The sequence below is a fragment of the Melanotaenia boesemani genome, chromosome 4, assembly GCF_017639745.1.
Source record: "Melanotaenia boesemani isolate fMelBoe1 chromosome 4, fMelBoe1.pri, whole genome shotgun sequence".
Taxonomy (NCBI): domain Eukaryota; kingdom Metazoa; phylum Chordata; class Actinopteri; order Atheriniformes; family Melanotaeniidae; genus Melanotaenia; species Melanotaenia boesemani.
Genome location: NC_055685.1, coordinates 23,846,094 through 23,873,889, shown reverse-complemented (window position 1 = coordinate 23,873,889; position 27,796 = coordinate 23,846,094). Strand labels below are relative to the sequence as shown.

The 27,796-nt window shown below is 38.3% G+C and overlaps 2 protein-coding genes across 6 annotated transcripts in view; both read right to left on the bottom strand.

The window, feature by feature from the left end:
* Nucleotides 1-978: 978 nt before the first annotated feature.
* Nucleotides 979-27,796, bottom strand: part of LOC121637624 (extracellular serine/threonine protein kinase FAM20C-like) — a 35,178-nt gene continuing 8,360 nt past the window's right edge. For both annotated transcript variants that reach the window (XM_041981790.1, XM_041981791.1), the window contains exons 9-11: nucleotides 3,262-3,343; nucleotides 2,835-2,894; nucleotides 979-2,537 (exon numbers count right to left, since the gene is read on the bottom strand). In XM_041981790.1, coding sequence (XP_041837724.1) covers nucleotides 2,291-2,537; nucleotides 2,835-2,894; nucleotides 3,262-3,343 — 389 coding nt within the window. In that variant the 3' untranslated portion in view covers nucleotides 979-2,290. The remainder of the gene's footprint in view (nucleotides 2,538-2,834; nucleotides 2,895-3,261; nucleotides 3,344-27,796) is intronic.
* LOC121637621 (dynein heavy chain domain-containing protein 1) lies at nucleotides 3,639-26,157 on the bottom strand. Of its 4 annotated transcripts, none has more exons than XM_041981786.1 (43): nucleotides 24,922-26,157; nucleotides 24,325-24,516; nucleotides 24,038-24,241; nucleotides 23,820-23,930; nucleotides 23,456-23,612; nucleotides 22,961-23,212; nucleotides 22,653-22,796; nucleotides 22,416-22,512; nucleotides 22,042-22,250; nucleotides 21,703-21,946; nucleotides 21,240-21,397; nucleotides 20,434-20,559; nucleotides 20,025-20,301; nucleotides 19,656-19,783; nucleotides 19,080-19,278; nucleotides 18,905-18,996; nucleotides 18,591-18,783; nucleotides 18,302-18,427; nucleotides 18,090-18,187; nucleotides 14,825-17,957; nucleotides 14,611-14,719; nucleotides 14,361-14,517; nucleotides 13,942-14,224; nucleotides 12,295-13,849; nucleotides 12,030-12,114; nucleotides 11,743-11,857; nucleotides 11,448-11,634; nucleotides 10,816-10,918; nucleotides 10,520-10,639; nucleotides 10,138-10,329; nucleotides 9,548-9,967; nucleotides 9,014-9,437; nucleotides 8,642-8,740; nucleotides 8,370-8,546; nucleotides 7,977-8,155; nucleotides 6,543-7,571; nucleotides 6,284-6,458; nucleotides 6,069-6,143; nucleotides 5,645-5,870; nucleotides 5,366-5,457; nucleotides 5,138-5,287; nucleotides 4,339-4,958; nucleotides 3,639-4,192 (listed from the first exon to the last, which is right to left on the bottom strand). In XM_041981786.1, exons 1-43 carry the CDS (start codon nucleotides 25,281-25,283, stop codon nucleotides 3,764-3,766), a joined length of 13,503 nt encoding a protein of 4,500 aa, XP_041837720.1. In that variant the 5' UTR covers nucleotides 25,284-26,157; the 3' UTR covers nucleotides 3,639-3,763. The 4 variants fall into 4 exon arrangements, with proteins under 4 accessions (XP_041837720.1, XP_041837721.1, XP_041837723.1 ...); XM_041981787.1 differs by having other exon boundaries at nucleotides 22,653-22,793; nucleotides 24,922-26,156; XM_041981789.1 differs by having other exon boundaries at nucleotides 14,825-16,145; nucleotides 24,922-26,153.

Here is a 27,796-nt window from a genome sequence, read left to right as displayed (position 1 = left end):
ACTTGTGGAGTCCCCCAGGGGTCAGTCCTTGGGGCCTCTTCTGTTCAACTTGTATATGCTCCCTTTGGGTCAAATATTACAGAACTATAGCATTAATTATAAAAGTTATGCTGATGATATACAACTTTATGTGTCTCTGTCACCAGGTGACTGCAGTCCAATAGACTTATTGTGTCAGTGTCTGGCGCAAATAAACACCTGGATGAAGGAGAATTTTCTACAATTAAATGAAGACAAAACTGAGATTATTCTGTTTGGTAGCAAAGAGAAGAGGGTCAGCATTGGCAAACATCTGGAGACTCGGGCTCTTAAAATCACCAACCAAGTTCGTAACCTTGGAGTGTTGATAGACTCAGACCTGACTTTCAGCAGTCACATCAAAGCTTCACTAAGAAGCTTTTTACCAGCTAAGAAACATCAACAGAATTAAAAGTTTAGTCTCTCAGAAAGACCAAGAGAAACTCATCCATGTATTCATCTCCAGTAGGCTGGATTTCTGTAATGGTCTTTTAGCAGTACTTCCTAAAAATAGCATTAAACATCTTCAGCTCATCCAAAACGCTGCTGCTAGAGTTTTAACCAGGACTAAGAGATCTGAACACATCACACCAGTTTTGAAATCTTTACACTGGCTTCCAGTCAGTCACAGAATAGATTTTAAAACCCTTCTCATTGTTTACAAATCCCAGAATGGTTTAGGCCCAGAAAACATCTGTGATATGTTCAAAGAATATAAACCTAGCAGAGCTCTTAGATCCAAAGACTCTGGTCAATTTGTCCAAACCAGAGTCCAGACTAAACATGGAGAAGCAGCATTTAGCTGTTATGCTGCAAACAAGTGGAACAAACTGCCAGTGGAGATTAAACTTTCACCAAATGTAGACATTTTTAAATCCAGGTTAAAAACATTTCTTTTCTCATGCGCCTGTGCATGAATTCTGCATGTTAACTTTTTTTTTTAACTTATCTTGCTTGAATTGTCCTGTAAATGAAATGTGCTATACAAATAAACTGCCTTGCCTTCTTACTTTACACCAGCTACTCGTATACCTGCTCTTCTTTCCTGCTTCCTGCATCACCTGATCTTCCACACCTCTCTGTTTACCTCTTCCTAATCCTACATCTTAATCCAAAATAAACATACACACTATCAACCACAAATGTGTCAGTATGTCCAGTCATTCAACTGTTTTATATGCAAACACATTTTGGATCACATCAGTTAACTATAACATTATTTTCACTCCTCTTCTTGAGCCATGATATGGTTTTTAAGTGGAGTAAAAAGGTCACAATGCCCCCACATGAATAACTTGGCAGGTTAAGAGCAGTAAAAAGAGAAATAGGTCAAAGCTCCCTCTTCTGTCAGCACTAAGTCTTAGCAGAGGAGCAAGCTAAAGGAAACAAATTAACAATTCAACCATAAAAAGCGCATTATACTGTAGCTGCACAGTCCTATTTCACTTATTAAACTCCCTTTATCTATCAAAAAGCAGAAAATTAAACAAATGATTAACATGAACTAAACATGAAATTATTAAATTTGTTTAATGAAAAGACAAAATGACAGCAAACAAGAATATTTCATCATTTGTCTTTGTCCATTTATGTTTTTTTTTTATAATTACAACAGCACATAAGGATGTGGAATACAACATAATGTAATAATAACAAAACAAATATGGAGCAAAGTTGTGCGTGACATAGTAATGAGTTACATGTCATGAAATGTAACTTGTGACTCCAGTTCTCTGCTCATCCAGGGAACTGTATACCATCTATCTGATTGAATAATGGAAAATGGAAAAATAAAATAAAATGCTGCATAATAGAGCTATATGTCAAAATAATGAAAATACTGGTCATTATAGCCACTACTAATGCCATGACATCAATAAATCTACGAATGTAATTGTGAAGTTGTTGTCATCATTATTTCATAAATATTCATGATAGCTAGCATCACCATTAAAATCAATAACAGTACCAATAATAATAATACCAATAATAGCAATAATTCTTTGTATTTTTTCGTGCTTTCCTTATTTTTATAAAAATATATTCCAAATAATTATTTATTAGAAATGACTGAGCTGTTGCTTAAACTATTACTACCAACAAATATTCATAAGGCAGCAGTTAAGGCATTATTACCATACACTTGTGTCCTGTTTATAAAGGCTGTGTAACTGTAACTCAGAACATCTTAACATACAAGTTGAGCGTGAGCTATGTATACATAAAAATACTATAACACTGAGGTGTGAGGCTGATTTACCCAAATGCTTCTCTATTTTAAATCAGCAAAGTCATCATAGATGACACTACCACCATTTTCTTTCTGTTGTTCCTGGCAACGTCTTACAGTCTCAAGCACAGTATTCAAACGTCGACTGAGAGCAGCAAGGTGAGGCTCAGCCAGCAGCGGAGCCACCTTGTGAAGGGGATCCAGAGACAGTGAGGCCCTCATGACATCACTGATATGATACTGAGGTGAAGCCAGGAGGCGAAGACGTAACCATGTGGAACGACGGATTCTAAAGAAAGAGCAAGGTAAAAAAAAGACAGGTGGAGAAAGAGGGTAACAAAAAGAGTGTTAAAAAATTAAAAGTGTAACAGAGAAGACAAATAGGAGGACAAAGGTGATAACTGGTGTAATTCTTTGCAACTGTCATATGGTGATATCCACTTTATTTCTGACTATACATCTGCAGCTAAAAATGATCACACAAAGTTACAGTAAATTACCTGTCCTGTGCTAAATTAAATAGCATTGATGTTCATTGAACTTACAAAACAGTAATATATAAAATACATAGCCAACCAGTTTGTACCTGCAACACTGTGTTAGTGGAGTTAAGATAGAAGGCTCATCTTTGGAGTGACGCCCAAATCTGGAGGGATGACAGTTCCAGAGCCAGTCACAATCGTGGTCAGACCAAATGCTGAATTAGGACAACTCCAGCAAGGATGTTCACATTAACACAACATCATCTATCTACAACATCATCTATCTATCGATCTATCTATCTATGTATCTATCTATCGATCGACCTATCTATGTATCTATCTATCGATCGACCTATCTATGTATCTATCTATCGATCGATCTATCTATGTATCTATCTATCGATCGATCTATCTATGTATCTATCTATCGATCGATCGATCGATCTATGTATGTATGTATGTATGTATGTATGTATGTATGTATCTATCTATCTATCTACATGGAACACACATATCGGCTAAAATACTCACGCCCTTCCGTTGTCAAGATGTAGTAGAAATGTATTGTTGCCAAACTTCTCAAAAGTTTCATAGTGATGCCTATCCAAGTTACCTACAGGAAGAGAAAGGCATTGTTGACAAATATGCTATTCCAAACATATGTCAGAATGAGTATAAATATTCAAAAATGTCAACTAGTTTTTAGGTCGCTCGTATCAAAGATTATGTCATGTCTATTTTTTTTTTTTACTTGTTACAGTGCACTATTACAACAGAATAAGGCATGCTATGTACAGAAAAACACTCCCCCCCTTTAAACTTTGTGACAACTGGATCAGTATGACACAAAAAAAAACAAATGAAAATCACATTTCACTGCATTACAAAAGGAATAAACAGACAGTATGTTGTCATCACAAATTTATTTGAGAGTTTGCAGAAATTCTGGAAACACATGCAAAATGCACAGCAACACTGGCATGCTTGACTGTCAGTCAGATACAGCACAGTAGGTGACAGCAGCTCAGATCAGTCACAGTATACTCACAAGTCTCACCCTTCTTAAGCTACACAGGACAGGATTTAGGTTGGCACGAAGGGGAACCACTGAAATAATGTTAACTTCTGTCAGTCCCCAGTTTCCACTCTTCTGTTCTGTGTTTACATACAGCGGGCAGTGGTAGATTGGTAACTGTGTAGGAGTCACTGGGGAGGCACCTGCAGCTTGGACGTTACCTTTGTTCATTAAATAGGAAGATTTACAAGACAAAGTATCTGTGGCAGTGTCTGGGCTCCTGAATTGAGCCTTGACACAAAGAAGTGGCATTGAAACTGGCAGAGGAGAAAGAGTATCCTGCAGGGCTTCTAGCTCCGAATCCCATGATGCCCCTTTTAACTCTAGACCACACAAATACACGGCACCTGGAGGAAGCAAAGCTGGGTATGTGCAATCACACAAAACCTGGAGGGGCAAAAGCATTTATGAGGTTATCATCATTAACTACCTGGAAATGTTTACAGTAAGAAGTAAACTGTTTTATTGTTATTGTTATTCAGAGGTCCAACTTTAAAACATAAATTTTGTATAGTTTTATCTGTATACTTTACCTGGAAATGCAGCATTATATCACTGATATATCTGTGATTTATTTGAGCTGCCTCTTTCATCACTGCCACCAGGAAGCCTCTGGGGTTTTTAAAAGCAGATAGTCGATAGGCACCAGGTGGATCTGAAGTACTGCCATGCCAGAGATAAGCACTGAGCAAATCTGCCCTTTTCTCCAAGTGAGACAGGTCAGTGCAGTTAAAGAGGGGAGAAACAGACATTGTGTACTGAACAGGTTGTTGGAGCTTTGTGAGAAGTAATGACACCAAATTAGTCAGATCATCCCATTCTGCCATGAGGAAGTCACGAATGGGACTATGAGAAACAGATTCCACTTCTTTAACTGTGCTGCCTTTCTTGTGTGTGAGGTAATTTTTCAGGGTCTCTAGTCTTTCTTTTGTATGACTGTAGGCTGGCAGTTTGGGAAACTGTTCCTGTCTGGTGCTGAAACGCTTTACTTGTCCAAGAGAAGGTTGGGAGGCCTTCAGTAATAAGTTCAAGTTGTGGCTATTGATCTTGGTTATCTCAGATGGCACATCCTCACTTAAACCCAGCAAAACAGGGTCACTGATTGTTGAATGTTGAAAACATGGCTCCAAAACCTGCAATGGTCTTGACAAATCTAAAAAAAGTATTAATACTGAATCAATACTTAACATAACCACAGAACCACAAACATTTTAATTTCAGAATTCAGCCTTATTTTCAAGCAGTACTTAAAAATAAAAACTAAATGTATATAATGTCTATCAATACTGGCAAGTCAAAGAGCACTATATTTAACAGAAGATGTTAGATTACCAAAACGGTCACAACTGCTGGTAACATTTGTAAGGGTGTGTGGCCCCCTACCCAAAAAAGATGACACTGTTCCGAAGCATGACTTGGCAACACTCTCAACCACCTCTAAATCTGCAGAGTCCATTACATGGCCACCGTGTATGAGATTGACTATGGATAGAAAGAAAAACATAGTTAAAGCCAGTAGTAACTGCATTAGTAAGGTTTCATTGTTTCCTGTGACCTTACCTGCTATATATTGCAAAACCTTGGTATTGTCATTGCAGAGACTGGCAATGCAAATGTGTGCATCTGCTAAAGCAAGCAGGTCATCCTGACTCCTTCATAACAACAGAAAAATCCACATGATTAAGCAAAAACTTAAAGAAAAAAAAAAACATATGTAGTCAGATCATGCTTGACACCACTCTACATAAATCTGACACATAAATCCAAATTTCTGGGGAAGAAATATCACCTCTATCTTGGGGTATAAACTTTTTACAGTATGTGCACCCATTTCCTCACCAGTGATGGATTCTTCCACAGCATAAATATTTATAGGCTTGTCTCTGCAACAAAATGGAGTGGAAGATGGCACAGCGGAGAAGCAGCTCCATGTTGTTAGTGGTGACATCTGACCATGACTGGAGCCGACTGACCGACATCACCTGTCGCAAAGAACAGCTGAGCTCCTCCTTCAAATCCCATGGAGAGTCACAGACCAGCGGCAGGGCACACATTCGCACTGCAGCTGTAGCAAGTGCAATAAGTGTCACTAAAATTATTCACAGACTAACACCACACTGATACATTTCATTGCCAAAATAAAAGCGATTGCATTACCTGATAAAATGAGCCAGACTGACTTTATGGTAAAACATCTTTAGCTGATGACTATGCCATGTTGTTAATGACTGTAACTACGGTATACTGACTATAAGAGATCTACCTGGTACAAAGTGAGAAGCATTTTCTTGTGTTATAAACCACAATCTGAAGCATGGATGAATCGGGGACTGCTCCTCTGTGTAAAATGAAGGACGCCAAGTAAGAAAATTCAAGGGTAAATGCAAAAAAAGATTTGACTGTCACTTGAGTTGGAAGCATTTGATTATAATAAATTAAGCGAACACAGTTTAAATTGACTCTTGATTAAAAACTTACCTGTGAAAGAGGAGATCAACCAGCTGATGCGAGCCAAAACTTCATCATCCCAGTGTTCCAAGAGATGACAGTTATTTAAGACCAGCCAGTGGCCATCATGAACTGCTTTGTCCAGCATTGAAAGGATGAGCTCTCTGTCACACAGTGCCCCAAAAGATATTATTTTCACTTGAACCTAAAATATATAAAAAAAAACATCAAGCACTAAATCAAAAGTATTTGGCTGAAAACATGTAAGGTTTCAGTCACGCTTGGTCACCTTATTTTTTTCTTTTGCACAGTGGGCCAACTGATTTATTAAATACAGAGGCTGAATGCTCATTTGCATATCTTTTTCTGGATTAGGCAATGTAAGAATGACAAGTCTTTCATATTTGACCAAATATTTCGAGAGAGCCTCTATGTTTCCAGTGTCTGGAAAGTCAGTCCAATTTGTCTTTACAGGCAAGCAGAGTTGGCTGGCAACTATAACATCTGCTAGTTCCTCCAGAGAGTTTGGAAGGATGGTCTTCCAGAGGAGAGCCCGCTGAAGCAAAGAGAGGTGAGAGTGAGAGCGACAGGGAACAGTTCCTACCACAGTACAAGATGGCAAACATAAGTACTCATGCCACTGTGTGGGGGAAGCACAGAGGGAAGCAATCAGTCCTCTAAAAGTGGGGATCTTTTCCAAGCAGAGAAGCCCAGAGTGGATATGAGGGGGTATCCAGCTGGGAAGGCCACCAGAGGAGTGTGAAATAGTGATAGAAGAGCTGCAGGCTTCAGTTATAATATGTTCTGTGTCTTCAAAACCACTGAGGAAGGCCAAAATCTCTGCCTCAGAGCAAAGTTGATTGTACTTGAGCAAAGCCAACGACACCAACAGTTTCAGAACAACAGCGTGTCTTTTGAAGAGACGTGGCCTGTATAGCACCAGCAGCTGGAGAACCATCATGTTCATAGTCTCTGGTAACATGTTCTTGGTTGCTTTTCCAGTTGTATCTGACACTAATAGCCTGCCCTTTACCCTGAAAACCTCTTGCATCACTGTGATGAAGCCAATCAGGGAAAAGTAATAGGCAGGAGAAAGGCGGGACATCGCCTGCAGCGCCTGGTAGAGGGCAGCAGCTAGCTTCATTAACTGTCGTGGAGCAGCCAGCAGGGAGTCGTGATGTTCCAGCTCCTCACTCAGCTGCTTGACCTCAGTCTGCAGTTTTTTTATTTCTTCTTGACAGACAGCCACATGGGAAAGAAAATATCTGTCTTTCAGCAGAAAGTTGTCAGACTGCAGGATATAGTCCATCACAGCAACCTGGACAAGAATGATAACAGTAAATGAATGTACAGCAACTATGAATATGAAATAATGCCACAATTGTTCGTTAAGCAGTATTTAGCTCGACAGCATTGTACCCTGATTTAAATCAAGAGAAGACATCTGATTCACAGCAACAGCACAATTAAAAATGACAAAGATCGCTTAAGAAAATTTAATCCACAACTGGCATACTTCATTAACTCAGTTTACACGACACACAAACTGAATGTCAGATTGATTTCAAGTCTAAAACAAAGAGGAAAATAATCCCTGTTTAGTTGAGGACAAGAATACTCAAGAAAAAAAGGACCATACACTAATTTCTGTCTATATAGCTAATCACAAGACAAAATAATCAACAGTATGACCCATAATGACGCTGATGGTTTGTGTGTTCACCTCCTCTGTGACCAGTTTCTCCTGCAGCACCTGATTGTTATTCTGAAATCGTAAGTGTTGAATCAGCAGGTCTCTGCACTCAGACTGTAGCAGCTGTGTCAGCATCAGCTCCTGGATCTCCTCTGAACTCAGAGAGAGGTCAACCACATGGACCCGAGCCAAAATGGATGCATGGATTGCTAGGAAACAAGAGTAAACTTTAAGTTTAAGTGAATCCACAACAGACCAATGGGAAAGCTGCTTAAGATCTATCTTTTTATTTATTAACAATTAAGCTTAAGCCAAAAATAAAAACAAATGTCTATACATTTACTTTATTGAAATCTTGAACAAAGTAAAACTACAAGGATGATGATAACAAGGCCAGGTAAGACAAGAACATGAACTGCTTACCGCTGTTAAGTAGACTGACAGGCAGATGGGTGCTAAGGAAGAGGCAGAAGTCGGGATGGAGCAGTTGAGGAGGCTGCTGTAACCCTGGAAAGCAACATTCAGAAGGACGTGCCAATTTTGCCAGAAAACCAGGACTAGGAATCGCACGTTCCACATGAGTAACCAGGACTTTCAATCCTAAAAACACATGGTATCAATGAATATAACGCTATAAAAATAAACTTTTATGCTTTCAACATTACATTTCTCTTATAGAGCCCGTTTTAAGTCACCTTTCTCAGCAGCATGGTCCAGCTTGTCCAGCAGCTCCAGATCATCCGCACAAACCACCATCCCAAACATGAACTCCTTCTCAAGCTTTTCATTCTCTCCTATAGAGCATATGCGTAACTTATAGCAATTTGACGCATAGCATTTGAAGCAATTTACAATTCCATTATTATCTTGTATAAAGCCAAAGGATTACATTTAAACGATTAAGAACATACACTCCTATAAAAAAAGATTGATTTTGTATTCATGAAGTAGATGAAAAAGAAATCCAGCTTTGTCTTTATGCTGGTGTTCATAATACAATCAAACGTGAATGAATTTGTGATTTGATTCGCAAAACAGAAACATGTTCCATTAATTTAAGGGCATACCTGTGATGAGCTTGTTTTGAGAAGTTTTCTCCAAATATTGCTCAATGTCCGCCAGCAGTGGCCAGCACTGAGTATACGAACATGTGAAGCCCCACAGCAACAGCTTGACCAGCAGTCTGGTAGACAGAGTATCCTCAAGTTGCCACTCGTTCAACCCTAAAGCCTGACCAAGAGGCAACTGCAGCTTCTCAGTCACAGTAATAGGAAAACCAAGTGAGGGAGAAATGGGTTTAATGTCTGTTTGTGTAAACAAGGAGGATCTGATATCCTTGGGATTTTTGTTGATAATCCCTGTCTGGCAAAGCTCTCTCCACTTGCTCAACAGTTCTGTGCGTACTTCAGGTCCAAACGGGCCTAAATATGACATGACTGCAGCCAGGATGAGAGCATCACCGGGTATGTTTTGACAACGTAATTCTGCCTCCTAAGTGAGAAAAAGGAAAATAGTTATAATTTAAATAAAATAAATAATCAAAGAAGAAAATTCAGTGCAAGATTAAATGACATTTACATTATTTGCTGATTCTACATTACCAGACATGCAGCTCTCCAGTCCCTGATGTGCATCTGTAACTTCTCAGCACATGTAGCAGCTTCACTTTCCTGGTTTTCAGCCTCACGTAGCTGCAGCAGCTGCTCCTCTAGGTCTTCTTGCACAAACTTAAGGTGAAGGTTAACATCTTCGTAACGCTGGTAGGCCTCTTTCTTGTGCTGCCTGGCCAAGTTAAGTTGACTCCTTGCCTCCCCAACAAGCACCTCTATCTGCTGTTTGACCACCAGTTGGTGTTGCTCATAGCAGCCCTCATACACCGCTTGGACCCATCGGCAGAGGGACTCGCAGGCCTTACTAACCTCACGCACAGAATCTGACAAAAAGTGAGGACTTTGAACTATCTGTCCAAGCTGCTGAAGCTGTTCATTTGTCAGGCTGCTGCAGTCAAAGAACTCCAGCTCCTGGAAAAAAGAGAAAGAAATTGTAAGGAAACAAAGCCGATCTGTTTAAAATCATTCAAAGGTATGCCCAAGAAAGCTGTACATTACAAATGATGATAAATGAATGAATGACTCAACACAACTGTGTGGGATCAAAAAGATTTTTCCAAAATTATTTTTTTCCCACACACCTGAAAAAAGTTGGATTGGCCAAGAAGTTGCTTGGCACTCTCCCAGCCTGGAGGACGATTAAACAGCAAACAAAGAGCATCCATGATCTTCACCACTCCATCGGGTGGATCTCTGTAGTGGCGCACCTCCTCAAGGTCAGATGAATTCAAACACTCAAAGATTTTAAGATATGACAGGAAGACTGGTTTCATCTATGGGAAAAAAGAAAAAAATGAAAATTAGGTCAATTGTTTACATGTATGTTCGAAAACCGCAGATATCCCGATAAATACGTAAAACAGATGCTAACAAAGCGATTATCTTCGCACACATCTGGTGTCCTATATGAACACTACATGCTATGTTTTCCATGTGATCTTGGATTTAGGTATCAAAGATTACCTGTTGCTGAGCTTGATTAATCTTCTCTTCTAGATGCTTCTGCTTTTCGATATATTTTTCAAGGGCTCTGTCAAGCAGATTCTTATGATCTTCTACTGTCCTAAGAAGCTCTTTTTCGTGCTGCATTAAAACAAAAGAAATATAATTTATTACAATATCTAAATGAATAAGTATGACAATATCTTGGAGTAAACATTACAACGCATAAGTATACTAAATGAATAATTACAAATTTATTTAATTAATCACTAACCATAAAAATAGTGCTATCGAAGTGTTTAATTGTTCTTTATTACCTGTTGTGTCTTAGAAATCTTTGTTTGCAGTTGTGTTAAATGCTGTTTACACTGCACTGCTGTGTTGTTCAGGACTTCCAAACGAGCCAAAGCTTTGGCAACTCTGAAAAATAAAACTTTATTTTTGAAAAACACATGTAGTCCTTTTTTAACCATTCAGATCAAATGCAACATATGTGTTCTGCATTGTGATGGATATTGGTAAACTGAAGGACAAAGCCAGTATTTTGTTATGAAACAAAAATAGTTTTTCTCAAATGATGTTAAATTTTTGAGAAATAATGTTTTTAGTTAAGAATGATAGTTCTGTAGTTTTTCTTTTCTCGTTTCGTTTCTTTCCTATAAGTATTTTAGGTTTTAGGAGTATGAAGTTGTTACATGTTGCAGTTTTGTAAGGTGCTGTTTAGGATTTAGCTTGTGGAAAGGCTATTGCATATTGCTTGGCATAGTTTATAGTAATATTTATTAGAATTTTGATTTTCTTGGGGATAAAATGTACGGTTATTTCACCATATCAAACAAGCTATCAAGAATATTTTGTTACAAATAAATTTTGGATAAGAGAACATTAAATCCCAAAGACACAAATACAAAAACAAACAAAAAGAATGAAATAGTTTAAGTAAAAGTACCTGCTGGTTTTGCTCTGCCACTGTTCATGTAGTTGGTTGCAAAGGTATCCAAAGTGGGAAATAAACTCCATATAAGTCCGAGGACTGAAAGGCTGGGCTCTTAAAAAGGCTGAAGCATACTGACATGCAGACTGATGGATTCCTGCCATGGCCACAGTCAGGCTGTGCTCTGAGCATTCTTGGATAACTTAATGAAAAGAAATAAAAAATCGTAGTGATATCTACAACTCTGCAAAGAAAAACTTGTGAAAACAAATCAGGTATGCTGCAGACTAAGTTTGGTGTTATGACTCACTTTTATTGGGACAGATTTTGAGGCACTTAACAGCAACTTCCACCAAAGACAGGTTGGACCACGGCTGGTACACCTCTACACAGCAACTGAGCCTCAGGGCCTTGGCCATTTGTGCCTGATGTGCAAAAAAAGCAGAAATCAAAATAGTAAAAGGTTTATGGTGCAACATATCCTCTGAATGCACAGGTGTAAATAGAAAAGACCACAACAAGTCCAAATGTCATGCTAAGATCATGTTATGAGAAAGTTGTATAATTGTAGTGATAATACTTTGGTGAATTACTTACAATCCAACTTTGTGTTTCATTGTTGGCAGGTAATTCACTGTTGTCTGACATGTTGAAAGGCATCAACAGGAACACGTGGATATTACTGTACAACAGTTTATACATAAATTACACAAACTACACATTTAATTGATTCTTCAAAGATTTGCATACACAGAAATTTTCAATGAGCACTGACAACATTTAGTGTATTTTTGGGTCTAATTGTTGGGTCTTAATAAAATGATGGTGTTGGGTGGTAGCAAGTACCAGTTGTTCCTCTTACTTCTCACTCATCCACTTGTCCATCAGATATCTTCTTGAATGTTTCACAGCTGTCACTGTGGAAACAAGCTTCTGCAGCTCATCCTCTGTGAAAAGAGCCGGGTAGGCTCTCTGGGCCATTGCTACTAGCAGTTCTTCTCTGACGGGTGGACTGACTTCTTCATGGACCAGTATGATGACATTAACTCCATCCACTATAGCCCGATTCCCAGCCTCCTTCAGGATTTCATGCAATTTATTTTCATTATCTGAACATACTTCCATCAGCTGAAAGCCTGTCAAGTAGGCAGCTAAGCGCACAGTGGTTTTACGACCTGTTCCTCTGTCTGAGCCTATGAGTACTCCATGACCCCCAGGTATAAACAAAGCCCTGAGGATGTGTAACAGCTGACTAACCGCCTCCCTGTGAACAAAGTATCTGTTTGTAATGGCAAACAAACTATCGACTCTCTTTGTTTTGTCTTCCTCTTTCCTGTCTAGAAGTGCACATAGCTCAAGCAGCAATGCATCAAGGTTTTGCTCCTGATAACAGCACCCACTTTTATTTTTGTGTAATTGATTCAAGGAGTTCAAGGTCTCAAAGGACTCAGGACCATAGACAAGCTTAGCCATTAAATCCTCCAAAAGCTGAAGGATGGTTGGTTGCAAAGGGTGAGTTTTTCCATCTTCTGAGCTGGAGGTTTCAGACTCAAGAGAAGATTCTGTCAGTGCATGGCCTTTCTGACTAAGGTCTGACGGGCCAATTGGTTTTGGCTCTTCAGTCAGATTGTTGAGTTCAACATTCTGAACTTTCGTCTGACAGATGGATGTTTTGTTTACAGGTAATATATGAACCACTTGGTTCCTGACAGTGGATGGGTCATCAAAAGTGTCTAGGTAGGTGTTGTCAACCAATTTACTTTCAAAGTGGGTTGTTGCTGTCTTGACTAAGAGTGACAGAAAAGTTTTTCTTTCATCCTCTGTACAGAGCCTGTCACTGAAAGTACGCATGCACTCATGCATCCAGAGATGTATGATGTTTATAACCGAGGCTGGTGGGCCTGAGAGTGCTAGAAAGGGGTTTGACTGTAATTTTTGGTTTTTGTGCATGGTCTCTGTGGTTGAGATATCACTCTGTGACAGGAACATCCCCAAAAACACCTTCTGAAGGTCATGATAGGAAAATCTGAAATGGGGCCGCAGTGCAGTAGGCTGGAATTGACCACAAACAGCATGGTACAGATCTTTAGTAGCAGTGATAACACATTTTGACATGTCCTCACTGTTGTAGTTTAGTGGCATTTCCCTGAGCCAGATTTTTAGCCGTTGAGAATGGATAGACAATATAACATCTGTGGAATGGCTGGGGAGCACAAAGATAGAGAACAGCCGTGAGAGCCGTAAGGATATCACGTTACTGCACTGATTACCCAGTCCTGAGACACAGCACGTAGTCAAATAGCTAACAGTGCCAGAACTCAATAAGCTGAAGAAGCAGGTGTCAAATGTCAGAATCCCTCCCTTTGAAATGCTCTGACGCAGAGTCTCCAAAGCCATTGACGCTTTACCATAGACATCTGTCAACACAGATATATTGATCTTAAATCAGCTTTATACTATACAAAAAAGATGATATTCTGATTTACATCAGTTTATTTATCTTACTTACCACAAGGGGCTTCATGCAGATCATCCACAAACAGGAGCAGGCCAGGCTGTTTTCTTCTGGAACCAGCAGCATCTTTACAGTTCTTCAGGATGCAGATGCTTTTCAGTATAATGCGCAGGTCTTTGGAGCTCAGGAGTGGACTTGCTGGAAGGTTAATGTGTGGTTTGTCAAAACTTAGAAAAGTTTTGCACAGTGTTGTTTTTCCAGAAGCCGGCTCTCCTGTAATCAATACTGGCTGATTTGCCGCCAGCATCAGGCTCAGGAGACGCTTGTATTTCCCATACTGTGTAAATACATTAAAGACACTTGTGACTTAAAGGTCAAATAAAAATTAAATCAAAATAAAAAGATGAAACATGTTAATGTAGTAAATAGTGTATCTAAGGTATTTTCACTGTGGTGAATACAATACTTAGTACCTTTGGAATGATAGAATTTGTCAGCTGTGTGTCCTTGGAGCACATCTTACTACTGATGTCAAAGTGTTCAAATACACTCTCTTCATCTGGAACCTCAATTTTGTACCTGCAATTAAACAGCACCTGTCGGGCTAATAAGTCAAACTGTGGCCAGTGGCTAATGAAAGAAACAGAGCAATATGAAGAACATTAGTGTTGAAAATAAACATATAAAACAGCATTAAAAATGTTTTCATTAAGATACTCTAACCGAGAATGAAGATGTCCCCCAAACCCCCAAATGTAAGCCACCAAGAAAAGGTTTCTGCAAAGAAGCTCTTGTTTACTCTGGGTATCGGTGCCCCTGGTGTTGGTTTCATCTAAAGATACAAGTGAAATTGAGAAAAGTGATACAATTTTATGCAAAGTAAAATAACAACACAACAGTTAAAAGATTTTTGGCTTATCAATGATGATTATCATACCTCTTTTGTCTGTTTGTGGTGTTGTTTTATGTGTTTTCAAATGCGCCACAAAATGTTGCAGGAAGGCACGCAGGATCCTGACAAATGACATGATTTCTTGCAGACCATATCTTTTACAAGATCCTCTTTCAAAGTGGTTGGCAGAGGTTAAAGCATTTTGCCCAAGCAAACTCAGAGTGCTGTGGAAAAGATCCTCAGCGAGACGACTCCACATTTTTACAATTCCTTGATCCAGCTTGTGTTCACATGACAGAACATTTATTTCACTCTTCCACACAGCTTTCCAAAGTTCAGTACCCATGAAATAAACAAGGCTGCAGTGGGTCACTGCGGACGGACTTGCATTTTGTAGGTCAGTCATCTCCATTAAGAGATTTAGGTGTGACTGAGAGGGCAAGGTTTTACCTGATGACAGACACAGAAATGGATCCTGGGAAGTGCACAGTGTGGTCAAATAATCTAACCAGCCAGGCTTCCCTGCAGGCTCCCCATCCATTACCAGCCACTTCACTGTTGATGTCCTACTGCTTTTTCCCTCATTGTTGCAGATTTCAGAACATCTACGATCACATTCTTCAAGCACCTTTGCAACAGCTCCATCTTTCCATCCCTTCTTTTCACAGAAGCAACCAAACAGTTCATCATGTGACATGGCGTTCGGAAACAAAACTAAAGTGTGAATGAAGCACCAGTTCGAAGCAAAGATCTTTGGTCCTGCCTGTGAAGTATTTTTTTGAATTGTATTCTCATTTTCAAACACACACTCATTTTGCTGAAAAGCAAGTCTATTGAGCGCCCCAGCCAGAGCTCTGTAACAGGCTGTCTTTCCACTACCTGAAGGGCCTATAAGCATGACTGCATGAGAAATCTTCACAGCTTGGTACAATTTAAGAGCATTGCAAATTATTTCATTGTCACAATAAAGACATGTTTGTTGTAACTCCTCTTTAACTGCATTTTCAAGTTTAATCTTTTCTCCTTCTTCAATGTACTGTTGGAAAAGTGGAAACTGACATGCTAAAGGAAATGTGTCCTTGAAAATTATGTAGAATTCTGAGGCTTTCTTGTGCTCAGGTATCAAGACCGAAATAATAGCTTTGACCAAGGCTGTCTCCTCCATTAAAGCCCATATAACTGACAGCTGAGAACTGCGTAGTTTTGAAATCTTTACAGTTTCCTTTCTGTCCTCGTGAAGTTGGACGGGCATATTTTCCAAAGGCATATGATTGGTGTGTGAAGCAGCCGAAACTTTAGCTTCATCTGAAATTTCTCGTTGACGTACAGCATGTTGTAGCTGTATTTCAGATGCTAAGATGATCTTCTGTAAGACACCAAGAATACAGTTGTGATCATCAGGGAAAAAATCAGGCAGGCAATTGGAATCTTTGGCCAAGCTGATCAGGGACACCAGACGATGACTTAAAGACGCGGCTTCTGAAAAACCAATGGAGGTCAGCATTACTTCTGCAATTATCCGACAGTCTGGACGTGTTAATACAATAGGTCTGGTTGCAAATCGTAAACTCTCTGGAATGGATGCAAAATCCTTTGAAGAGATGAGAACACACCCATAGCCTGGCCTGGCAGAGATGCATTTTCCTGAAAGTACAATGTGACGTTCTGGTTCAGAAATATTAGTGCCATCTGTCACCCTTTCAGCATTTTTGTACTCTGACTGCTCATTCGGAGTTAAATTCTTATTTCTTTCTAACTTGGACAAGGATTGGTATATGTCTACAAGAAGCTGTCCCAGTAAAGACTGGACACCTTGTGTTAATAAATCCACAGAGCTCAGTAGAAGCCATGCTCCTGTTTGAAGGGCACCCAGCAGCATCTGCTGAATATCACTAGGTCTCATGCTTGGACAGCACTGTTTCACAACAACCTGTTGCCCAAACGCTTTTGCTAACTGGACCACAGTTTTTGTCTTTCCAGACATGGAAGGTCCACTCACAAAACCACATCTGTAGCTTGTCAAAGCAAGGACAATCCCGAGTATTGCCTTGTCCGTGGATGGGGTATGCACTATCACCAAGTCTTCTGGTCCAGAATACTCAAAGCCATACTGGAACCGATGGCTTAAAATCTCCACATAACATGTTGGATTCTCACTATCTTGCAGACTTTGGTCTTCTGTGTTTATATAATACTTCATCAAGCTCAGCCACTCAAAAGACGATTCCAGTGCACATGGTAACTCCACTAGTCGAGATAGCTGTTGGGCATGATTCATCGTAAGCTGCACTAAAGCACCCAAACACATCATTGAGTATTTGGAAACCAGAGATTCACTTTTAGATCCTTTGACTCCGTTTCTTATAGTGTTTCCAAGGTTTTTTAGTTTTGCTGAGTTGTAAACCTTTATGTTCCTCAACGTCATTGGACCCTTTTCTTGGAAAGCCTGTAGAACAATACTGCACCATAGGGCCTCCTCAACAACAAGCACACACTGAAGCGGATATTCAGAGAGCAGATGTAGCTCAGGGTGTGCATCTTCTATCCTGTCAGCATTACAAGGTTGGATGCCTTTAACTATGTTATTACATGCTAAATCTTGGCTGAGTGGTTCAAATCGGTTTCGCAGCACAGCACATTGTTTTAAGAGCTTCACCATGGTCAACTTCAAATGTTTCTCAAAGACTCTGAGCCAGACTAAGGCATCAGGATTTGGTTCCAAAGGAGGCTGAAAGGCAATGTGCTCCTGGTGGCTGCCAAAAACGCCAAGCACTGTCATTTGCCTGTGCTGTTCAGTTGAGCCCCAACAAATTTTCACATCACTTGTATTAGATGATGTTTTATAGTCCACTTCAAGCCAACGCACTCCTTTAAAGCATTTGCGAACAAAGGGCTGCAAAGTAAAAGGTGTCAGATGAAAAGAAAGTAGCTGCATCACTTCCCTGTCATTCAAAAACCACAGTCTTGGAAACAGCTCACAGAAGGTGTGATGGAGATCCAGCATCTGGTTGTAAATGGCTTCCATTGTAGACAAACCATCTGTGAGAATCCGACAAACGCTGCTGCCACAAAATCTGCCCTTTGTCTCAGTGGAAACAAAGTTCAACACATGGAGATCATGTGATACTGAGAGCATCAACTCCTTAAAAGTCTCGTCAACTGGTTGGAAAAGCTTCAGCTATGAAAAACAAAACAAAATGTAACAAAACAAAATTAATCTAAAACCCTAATGATATCTCCAAAATAAAATGAATGTTTAAAGTTTGTTTTTTAAAAATGAGACATGTTCTTGTGATTGTATGGGACATACCAAATCTAGTCTTTGATCACAGCAGGATTTTTCTTTAAACATTCTTGTCAGGAAGGCCCACATTTGCTGATATCTTTCAAATAAATCAAGTAGCTTCGCTATAAATGTTTAAAAAAGGGAAAAAACAAACAATATAATGGATTCTAGTAAGTAAGTCATTTTTTTAACTTTGCAAATGCATTTATTTAATCCTTTCCTAATCACTATCTTACCAACTTCTTGTAGTGACTGAATCCAATCCTCCAACTGCAGCCTGGACACGTCACTGTGTCCTGACATCAATATTGTGGACAGAGTTATTAAATCGTTCTCAACCTCAGCAGAGTGTGTTTCTAGACCTGCACAAAAGAATGCATGTCAGTTTTCAGAAACCTTTAAGAAGACTATTGCTATTACACATTTCTTTTCAGGAAAGCAAAATTAGTAATTCAGCAGCAATATCTAAAAGACATCAATGGCTTCAATACTGTTAGTTTTCTGCTAGACTCTGTTTAGTCCTACCAGTGATGGTGAACCTGGAATCATTACAGGAGCGTTGTCTTGCAGTATGGACATTTGAAATTATGCCTTCTGTGTGCTTCTCTTTTAAATGAAGAGTAAATTCACTCAGCTGAAAGACTCTGTCTTTCCAATGTAGACATATCTTTTGGAAGGTCTGCTCCATGTTCCACTCTGTTTGTGCATCCCTGCATATCTGGCAAAATAAAATATCCTGTAAGTCAGTTGGTTTAATATCTTAACAGCTTTATATTGCCTATTGTTTCCATTGTAACACTCTCATACCATTTTCTGGAAATGAACTATAACTTATTTACCTTGTTAATTAGTTTTTGATGTGCTTTAAGTTGTTGAGACATTATTTCGTCAACTGTCACCTGCTTCTCCGGAATATATAGCAGGCCCATGCCTGTTTGAATGCATTTTCATATAATTAGAAAAGCTATGATTCACAAAGTATACAAAAAGTACAATGTGAGCAAAGTCTCTGACCTTGGAAAATAGCTTCCCAGTGTTTTTCTCTAAGTTTAGTGCTGTGCAGCTTCACCATGACTTCAGTCTGATGGCTTAAGTCTTCCAGGACTCCTAAAGTTTCCTGCAGCACTGTATCATCAGTAGGTATGCTACTTGTCAATATTTGTGCTTGCTTTTTCCACTTGAAAGTTTTCCCCAGAGCTTCTGATACCACAACCTGAGAACAAAAACAAAGCAGTGTACAGATGAAGGGGCAAAAGGCATTGTCTAGTTATTGAGGTGCTGAGCTGGAATTTGAAATGACACAGTCTAGGTACACACCGCTGACAGCTCAAGGTGTATTGCAACTAAAATATAAAACTTTATCAATTTAATAATCACATGTGTGTAATTCATGAATGCATGCAGGCATAATCGATCTGGATATATCTTTGAAATCAAAGAAGGCAATCAATTACAGTAGGAGAATATGTAGTTGAATAAAATGGTATGACTTTGTCATCATCATGAATGAGCATGGCTTAATGCCTTTCTACCAAATATATATTTACTGTTGTGCCATTAATTGAAAAAAGGGGTAAATTAACATGCTACCTCACTGAATAGTTGCTGCTTCCACTCTTCCACCCAGGTGGTGTATTCAGCTTTGAGTTGCCACAAGTCTTTGCGGGCTATGACCTTCTGAACATCAGCTGTTATATTAGTCAGATCTATTGTTTGTTCTAATGAGAGACAAAACAGGCAGATTTGATATTTTATAGATACACCTTTTTGTGTTTTTGTTCACAGACTAAAGATGTCTGTTGTTTTACTATTTTTTAACCCTTATAGGTAATCTGGGACTTTTCTGTCCTCCAATGATCCAAAAGGATAGTAAATTAGTGCTACCTACAAGGGTTAATTAAATTAAGTATTCTACATTCTGCCTTCTCTTAAGTCTCAAAAATGTTTATATTGCCTCACCTTGAATGCTTTCACTGTTCCTGTTGAGTTGTTTTAACTCTTCATAGAGAGCTTGCACATGTGCACACATGTGGTTCAGTTTGGGGACAATCTCACTGGCATTCTGGCACTGGTCAAGGAAAGGTCCAGATGTAGCCTTAAAGACTATATTTTTAAGCTCAAAGGCTAACAATGAAAACTTTGTTTCCAGTGCATTAGCCATTAAAGGAAGCCTTTGCCTCACAAGGCTGTCTGCTTGCTTCAAGAGGACGATGAAAGAATTCCACAAGTCCAGCATCTATACATAGAACACAAACAGATACACACATATTGAGATGGGAAAACAAAACACAAACAACTAAAGCACAACCTAGAGCAGAGCTATGATGTGGTTAATCAAGATATTATTCTTATTCCTATGTCACCTAACCTTTTCCTCCAAAGTCAGCTCCTGCTCAGTCATCTTTCTGTAGGTAGTGCAAATAGTATTACGGAGGGAGACATTGTACTCCAAACTTTTCTCCAAGTCAGTCAACATTTTGGAAGTTTCCCTCACCTGCACAAGGTAGACAAATTTTTCTTGTTGATTTTTTTTTTCAGTTTGCCATATGAGTGAATTAGGTAGGAAATATATTTATACACTGTTCTCAGAGGCCAAAAAAGAGCTTTTTTTTATGTTGAAATGTTTAGATGATTCTAAAGACAGCACTATACAGGACAGTGCCTGAAGAGTGTCACGTCTTGTACACAGTGAAACAGTGAAATTACTTTTGTATCAACTTAACAACTCATTATCTAAGACTTTCAAAGGAGCACCTGCTAATGCTAATCCTACACTGTGCACTCAGTCTGGCACCTGGGTTGTTCATTTGTGTGCCTTTAAAAAAACATATTACACTGTAGACTTTAATGCACTAAGCAAAACCTGATATTTTTGGATAATGGAATCTAAATACAGAACAAAATTTTCTCTGACAGGAGAGTGTCTTCTGGATGAATAATTTAATTAGAGAGAGTACATAAGCAAAGTCTCAATAGAACCCAAATGTTCCATCAAGATTTGTAAGGGTAAAACCAATAGGTGGTTGCTGATAATGATATATCTGTTGTTCATTTAGGCTGTTTTAGCTCTTTTGCACAAGCAGCCTTTAATTTCTTTGAAACTTTGTGCATTTTTCTTTATTTCTAAACTTCTTAAATTGTCCATGTAAATGTGCAATTTGAAAGTGTCTGTACCCTAAAAGCATATTTTGAGAAGTCCTGTAAGACTTGCGGTTCTTTCTTGAGTGCAGCTGTAACCCCCTCCAAGACCAATATGAGGCTTTCTGTGCGCAGTTTCATCTGCTCCACCAGCTGATGTAGCACTTGCTGCTCAATGAGGTTTAGCTGTTGCCCTTAAGAAACATCAGCAAAGAGGTTATGCAAAGATTTATAATCAGAAACAATAGATTATACTCAGAATTTACAGTGATGATTAACCTCCAAGTATTGAATTTAAAGCTTTTACAATTTACAAAAAAAAGTATTATTATTTTGTAAAAAAAATGTTTGAAAATACATAGATTGATTTAATGCATTTCATTAGGAATACATGCTGAAATTCAGAATGAGAAGTAGACATCCTGGGGTTGTTAACCTGTGAATGGCACTCAAAGGTTATTCAGAAAAGACATGTTTACTTCCTAGAAGCACAACATACCTAGAGTTACCTTTGTGTGGGTACAATGGATTATAAACATCTGGTTGGAAGTATAAACTGATGCATCAACTGTGTTGATTCTTTCAGCCCAGCTGCGCAGCTTCTTAATGTGCTCCTCATACACAGAAGCAGGCTGACCCTTCATGGATTCTAAAGAAACTGGACTCCACTGTGTTACAAATAAATGAATATCTCCCAACCACGCATAGCTCTTACACAACTGCTGGATTTCTAGTTCTTCAGCCTGCCCAAAGAGAAATCAGAATATTACAATTTTTCCTCTTCTGTGTTTACATCAACTCTTATTGAATTGATTTGACTGGACGTGATAAGTCTTGCCTGCATGATCTTGGCTTGCTCAATTTCAACTTCCTTTGTAATGTCATTGATGCAAATCTGCCACTCGAGTTGTGTCTTGGAGAGAGGATAGTAGCTGCCATGCATCATATTGCTTTGCACCATTAGTACAGTCGCTTCAGGCAGTGCCAGCTGGTGAGCTGACATTTCTCTGAATGAGTGACCAATCCTCCTGTCACTGTTTTTCTCACCTAGGATTGGGGAAAAAAACAATTACTCTGTCTTCCAAATGAATAAACCACAAATCATAAGGAATCAGATTTGTCACCATTGCCGTTCTCAGACCATACTGACTCACATTATGCCAAAATGACTCTACACTATTTTAACACAAGTAATCACACTTATTATCATACCTGAGAGTTTCATACAGCTGAGGTCAGATATTAAATCCTGAACAGAACTATGTGCATTGCTGCTGATTTCCTGGAACAATCCACAGCTGTCACACATCTACCAGGGAAAAAAAATGTTGGTAGTCATAAATTCATTATCAATACCTGAAAGAACACATGTGATATGCACATTTAAAAAAAGAGATATAATTCACCATACAGGTTTGATGTCTGTATTGATGCTTTAAAGTAAAATACCTGAATCACAGAGTTGCCAGCAGTCAGGAGGCATTCGCTCACTGTTTCTTGGAACATATGAACTGGTGGATCCATGGTCAGCTGACTACTTTCACTGAAACACAGCTCAGTGTGGAATAGGCAACACTGCTGAGATGCCATCTTCTAACAAACAAAAACACATCAATAGGTTTTATTCAATTAGATCTAATTCCAGGTCAATTTTCTTATTATTCATTAAGCATTGTGAGAGTTTGAGAGCAGGCTGTAGTCAAGCTCTCACTGAAAATACTGCATGTGTATGGAGATAATGAATGTTATTTTGACACCTTTAGTCGACTGAGAAAAGAAATGGCATCTTGTTGGATGATTGTGACAACACTCTGTACAATCATCTGATGGACGAGGGCTGCAAAGTTTCCTAGTTTCTGCAAGATGCGTTCAGACTGGTGCAACTCTTTCTTCAGCTCATGCTGGTAAGCCAAGTGCAGGTGAATGGGTTCATAGGATCTATTTGGTCTGTTGGCAAGTTTTATGTGCAGCTGGAGCTCCTTGTGTGTTCGATAGCTTTCGTCTTTCACCTGAAGATGTAAGAGTAACATTACAGCTGATTCTCTCTCTCTCTCTCTCTCTCTCTCTCTCTCTATATATATATATATATAGTTTCTTATATTAATCCAGAAATGTTCTAATGTTCTTTGAAAGGTCTCTGATGGTCTTAAATTATAGTATAGAAAAAATTCATGTTCTTAGTAAGTCAGCAATTACTGCTATTCTTAGCAAAAGAAAGATGTCATCATAGCAAAAAGAAAACAGATGCTTACCATATTCAGAACAACAGCATGGTATTGAGCTAATTTCTCCAGAATCAGAAAACATTCTTGACTCTTCTTTATCATTTCAGTCCTGAATTCCAGCAATGTGTAGGTTTTAGAGTCATCCAGAGGCATCCAGTGTGTCTCTTTAAGTTCCTCAATTATTCTGAAAAACAAACAAATAAATAATACTCTCTTAAAAATCCGTGTCTGAAAAACTTTATACAAAGATCTCAAGTTAAAAGTAAGGTCCAATCAGTAAAGCAGTTTAGAGCCTTTGTCAAGTCTGATATGACACTAAAATATATGTAATATATCATTTATGTCGACAGACAAGGCTTCGCTATAATTAATATTTTAACTCTTAACTCACCCAGTGAACAAATGAAGAGCATTTCTGAACTGAGGTACAGCTAAAAGAAGCATATCTTGCAAATTTTTACACCTGCGATTAAAAAGGATCATGTGTACATTTTTCTGCCACCTGCCACAAAAACACATAAAAGCAGGTTAAAAGACAAATATGAAAAAATTATGACACAAGTAGTACTCAGAAAGTTAGCAATAAAAAGTGTGGCTAATTCCTACTACCAGGCAAAAGCTTTACGAGGTCTGAAGTCCCTAAAAAAGGGAATCTTCTGTAAAGCAGTCCACAACACATATTCTCTGTTCCACTCTGCAAGGCTGACAAGTCCACCAAATCCTGTCTTTGTCACGTGAAGTACAGTATCAGGGGAGAAGATGTAGTGCTCAGAGCCAGCATCACTGGAACTGATCACTTGCAGGTCATAGGGCCTATGAACAAAGAGAATAACTGACTATACTTTTATATCTTAAATGTTAGCATTATTTAGAAATATTCACAAGGTGGACTCTACCTGTAAGTATCTCCATCCCTTTCTTTTAGGTAATAAAACTCCAAGTCTCCTGGGTCTCTTTTCTGGGCAAACATCTCAACAACCTCAGTGCCAGTAAGAGGATGTTTTTTCGATTTGGTCGCTCTTCCATCTGTCCTTATCTTTTTGTTTTTACAAGTTGTCACTTTGACTGAATCTTCTTTTTCTGTAAGACTAATAATAATAATAAAAAAGGAAGAAAAAAAATTAACATAATCAACAGAACAGGAGTTCATTTAGAACCTAAAAACCTTGAAGAATAAATGATGATGGCTGCATTTAATTGATAAAAAATATGACCAAATGTCTGTATCATATAGGAATAAAGCTAGAGTGTGTGAAAAATGATTCACCTTTCTATTCCTACCAATGCATACCTAGATCTTCCACATATAGCAGTCATTACATATTCATCATGCTTGTCTAAAATTCTTTCTTTACTAAGTGTGGCAACTGCTTTTATTTCAAATAACAAATTACAACATTTCACACAAACCAACAGGGAAAATGCATACATATCCAGAACTTCTAAAACAGTTTGACAGAGAACCAAATTGGTCCAGTGATTATTATCAGTACCTTTGTCCTTTCGACTGAGTTGCTCTGATGGGAATGGCAGTCTTAAATGCTGAAGGTAATAGCTGAGGTCTTCCTGTCCATTTTGCATGAGCCATGGCTCTTCCAGGCCCTACTTGAGCAAAAGGATTGGGTAGCTCCAGCACAGACAATGATTCATTAGAGGGCACATTTTTTAAGATGGGTCCACAACTGAACAGGGGCTTAGCTACAGAGAAACAAGATGGCTCTGGGCGTAGAGGTGGTAAAGTCACTTCAGAAGAATTAACCTTTTTTTCAACCTTCGGTTTAGAATTAGCAATGTCTTTATCACTGGTATGTGGAGATCCATCACTAGACCTTTCCTTTGAGAAGGCAGCAAACATGCTGCTGAGCTCTCAATGAATACCATCAGCAGGTTGGTGTTTATATTTTTCTTGACTTGCCAGTCTGCTCACTCTGAAATTTCTGAAGAAAAAAATATAACAAATAATTTGATTTGGTTTTACCACTGTCCACAGTATACCCTGTTTTCAAAAAGATACACTGTACAAACAAGACTTAATTTAAAAATAAATATGAAAGAAATTATAAAGATCTTTTTAAGAATAACTATCATAACTTTCTCTAAACAGTACACATAGTCTTGGTAAATATCAGTTACAGTTACTGCTGTCATATTATCAGTAGGTATTATCAAATATAATCACTATTATGCTATGATCATGAGTTTCAGAACATAATTGAATTACAAATAGAATAAAAATTACAATTTTGATCTTCCTCCACATTTTTAGACACTGCCCATGTGCTATTGTGAAAATAACGGTTTTTATTATTAGTCAGTAGTAATAGAAGTAGTACTTCCCAATATATTTGGCTAAAGTCTACACTTAAATGCCCTGTTGGTGACCCTTTTGTTCAAACATTAGACAAAAGTACAGATTTAGCTTGTGTTGTCTAATAAACAACTTCTACACATATGAAAACGATATAGCCCATGAGATGCTACAATCACCCAAATAACACGTGCTTCCTTACAGTTCTGTATACTATATAACGTTTTTAAATTTGGAATGGCTGATTACTAGCCTTTTGTTCGCTAATTATGCTAACTTTTTAATGAGGTTATCCCGGCGAGTAAATGCAGAAACCTTATTCAATGAGTTTAACAGATTTTAACAAAAGTTGAAGTTCAGAAACCATGCAAGAACAACGTGGCGCTTCTAAAGCTACAAAAGTAGCATAACTCACTAGATAAACGCAAATAAAAGTAACTTCAGAGACTTTCTTACCTGGCTGTTAAGAGTTGGCAGTGCAACCACGGCGACGGCTCGTTACTATGGCAACAAACAGTAACTTCAGTTTGGGTGTGGAGCTGGTGAAAATGTTTACCCTTTTTCCCACGTTTTATTTTTTATTTTATTTTATTTTTTGTTTAAATAATGTGAACACGTTGTTTTAGAACAATGAAATATGCTGAAAAAACTTACCTTTTTTTTTTTTTGTAACTCCAAGCTTAAGAATAGACAAATACCTACTATAGTTTTGAGAGTGAAATGTTTTACCTGTCTTGTTTCAGGTTAAGTGTTAAGGGCAAGTACTGCTGCTTACTCAACAGACATGGCCCAAATGTGTATATTTTTCCTTCTAACCCATTTCAAAGTCAGGTTGTAACATTTGGGCCACATTTAATCCAGCTGACACCTGTGATAAGCAAATTTAGGCCCAGCTAATGAGTTTTTGTTATGAATGGCCTATAATACTGGTAACTAAACTGAGCTATAAGAGACTAAATCAGCCCAGATTAGGCCAAATATTTGTTCTAATCTGGTCTAAAATGGTCAAGGCAAGTAGAGCACCCAGTTTAGCAGATTAGTTTTACTTCTGAGCCATGCGGTAATACATACAAAGTGGGGTTTGCCATATTCTTTCAGAAATAAGTAATTTAGGAGTGTTCCCTAAAAAGAAATTGCCTGCATGCTTGTTCTGAACTGATGGTTTTCTAAGTTAGCTTTGGTTAATTTAAACAAGCTACGACAAGAATCTTTTCCCTTTGTGTTCATCGTCTACATTTGTGGTGCAGCAATGAACTTTGAATTTGTCAGATTTCTCTGTGTTCTTTAAAAGTTTTAGTAAATACAGTGGCATACAGCTCCTACTGCTAAAACTTTTAACAAATTTATGTTCTGTATATGAAAATAACATCAATAACAATTCTTGTCATAGAGGATGGAGGGATGGATGATAAGCTTTGCTTTTTATTTTTATGCATGCAGTGTTCTCTCTGTGTATCTCTTCAAGGTTAAGGTAACTTTATTAATACCCTAAGGTAGATTTCTTCTGCAATAAAAATAGGAGAATGCATGCAAAAAACAAAAAACAATAACAGGCGCAGAAGGACAATACTAAATGCCCAAACATAAATTGGGTAGGCCTGGATATTAATAACCATAGGCAGAATAAAATACCAATATAAAAAAAACCTGGTTACATCTCTTACAAAAAGTGTTGCTTAAGGTATGTTTTGGAATTTCTTTAGAAGCAGAAGTTTTTGGTTTTTTTTTTACCTTTATACGCTTTATACTTTATACCTTCATAGAAAATGTCATCTGAACATTTTATACCTTTGCACAGGTTTCATTAATAAACCAGTGATGTATGAGTCACAAGTGTCATGACTTATTTCATCCATAATACCAATGTTTTTCCCTGCTAAAAAAAATATTTAAAAGGCTTAAAGCCTGCTGCATCAGACATTTTGACATGTCATAACAGGAAAAAAAAATCATTAGTGATAACACAAGTGAGTCAGCATACACAATCCCAGGACCTTCACCTAAGTGCTTTTGTTGTGTTTGGGTTTTTTCTGCTCTGTAAAAATATATGTAATGAAAAG

Excerpts from the sequence above, each read along its gene's own strand:
- LOC121637621 (XM_041981786.1), bottom strand. The coding sequence starts at position 25,283 with ATGTTTGCTGCCTTCTCAAAGGAAAGGTCTAGTGATGGATCTCCACAT. Across the intron at positions 23,613-23,819 it reads GCTCTTCATTTGTTCACTGG|AATAATTGAGGAACTTAAAG; the intron begins GTGAGTTAAGAG and ends TTTGTTTTTCAG. Across the intron at positions 17,958-18,089 it reads GTGATCAAAGACTAGATTTG|CTGAAGCTTTTCCAACCAGT; the intron begins GTATGTCCCATA and ends TGTTTTTCATAG.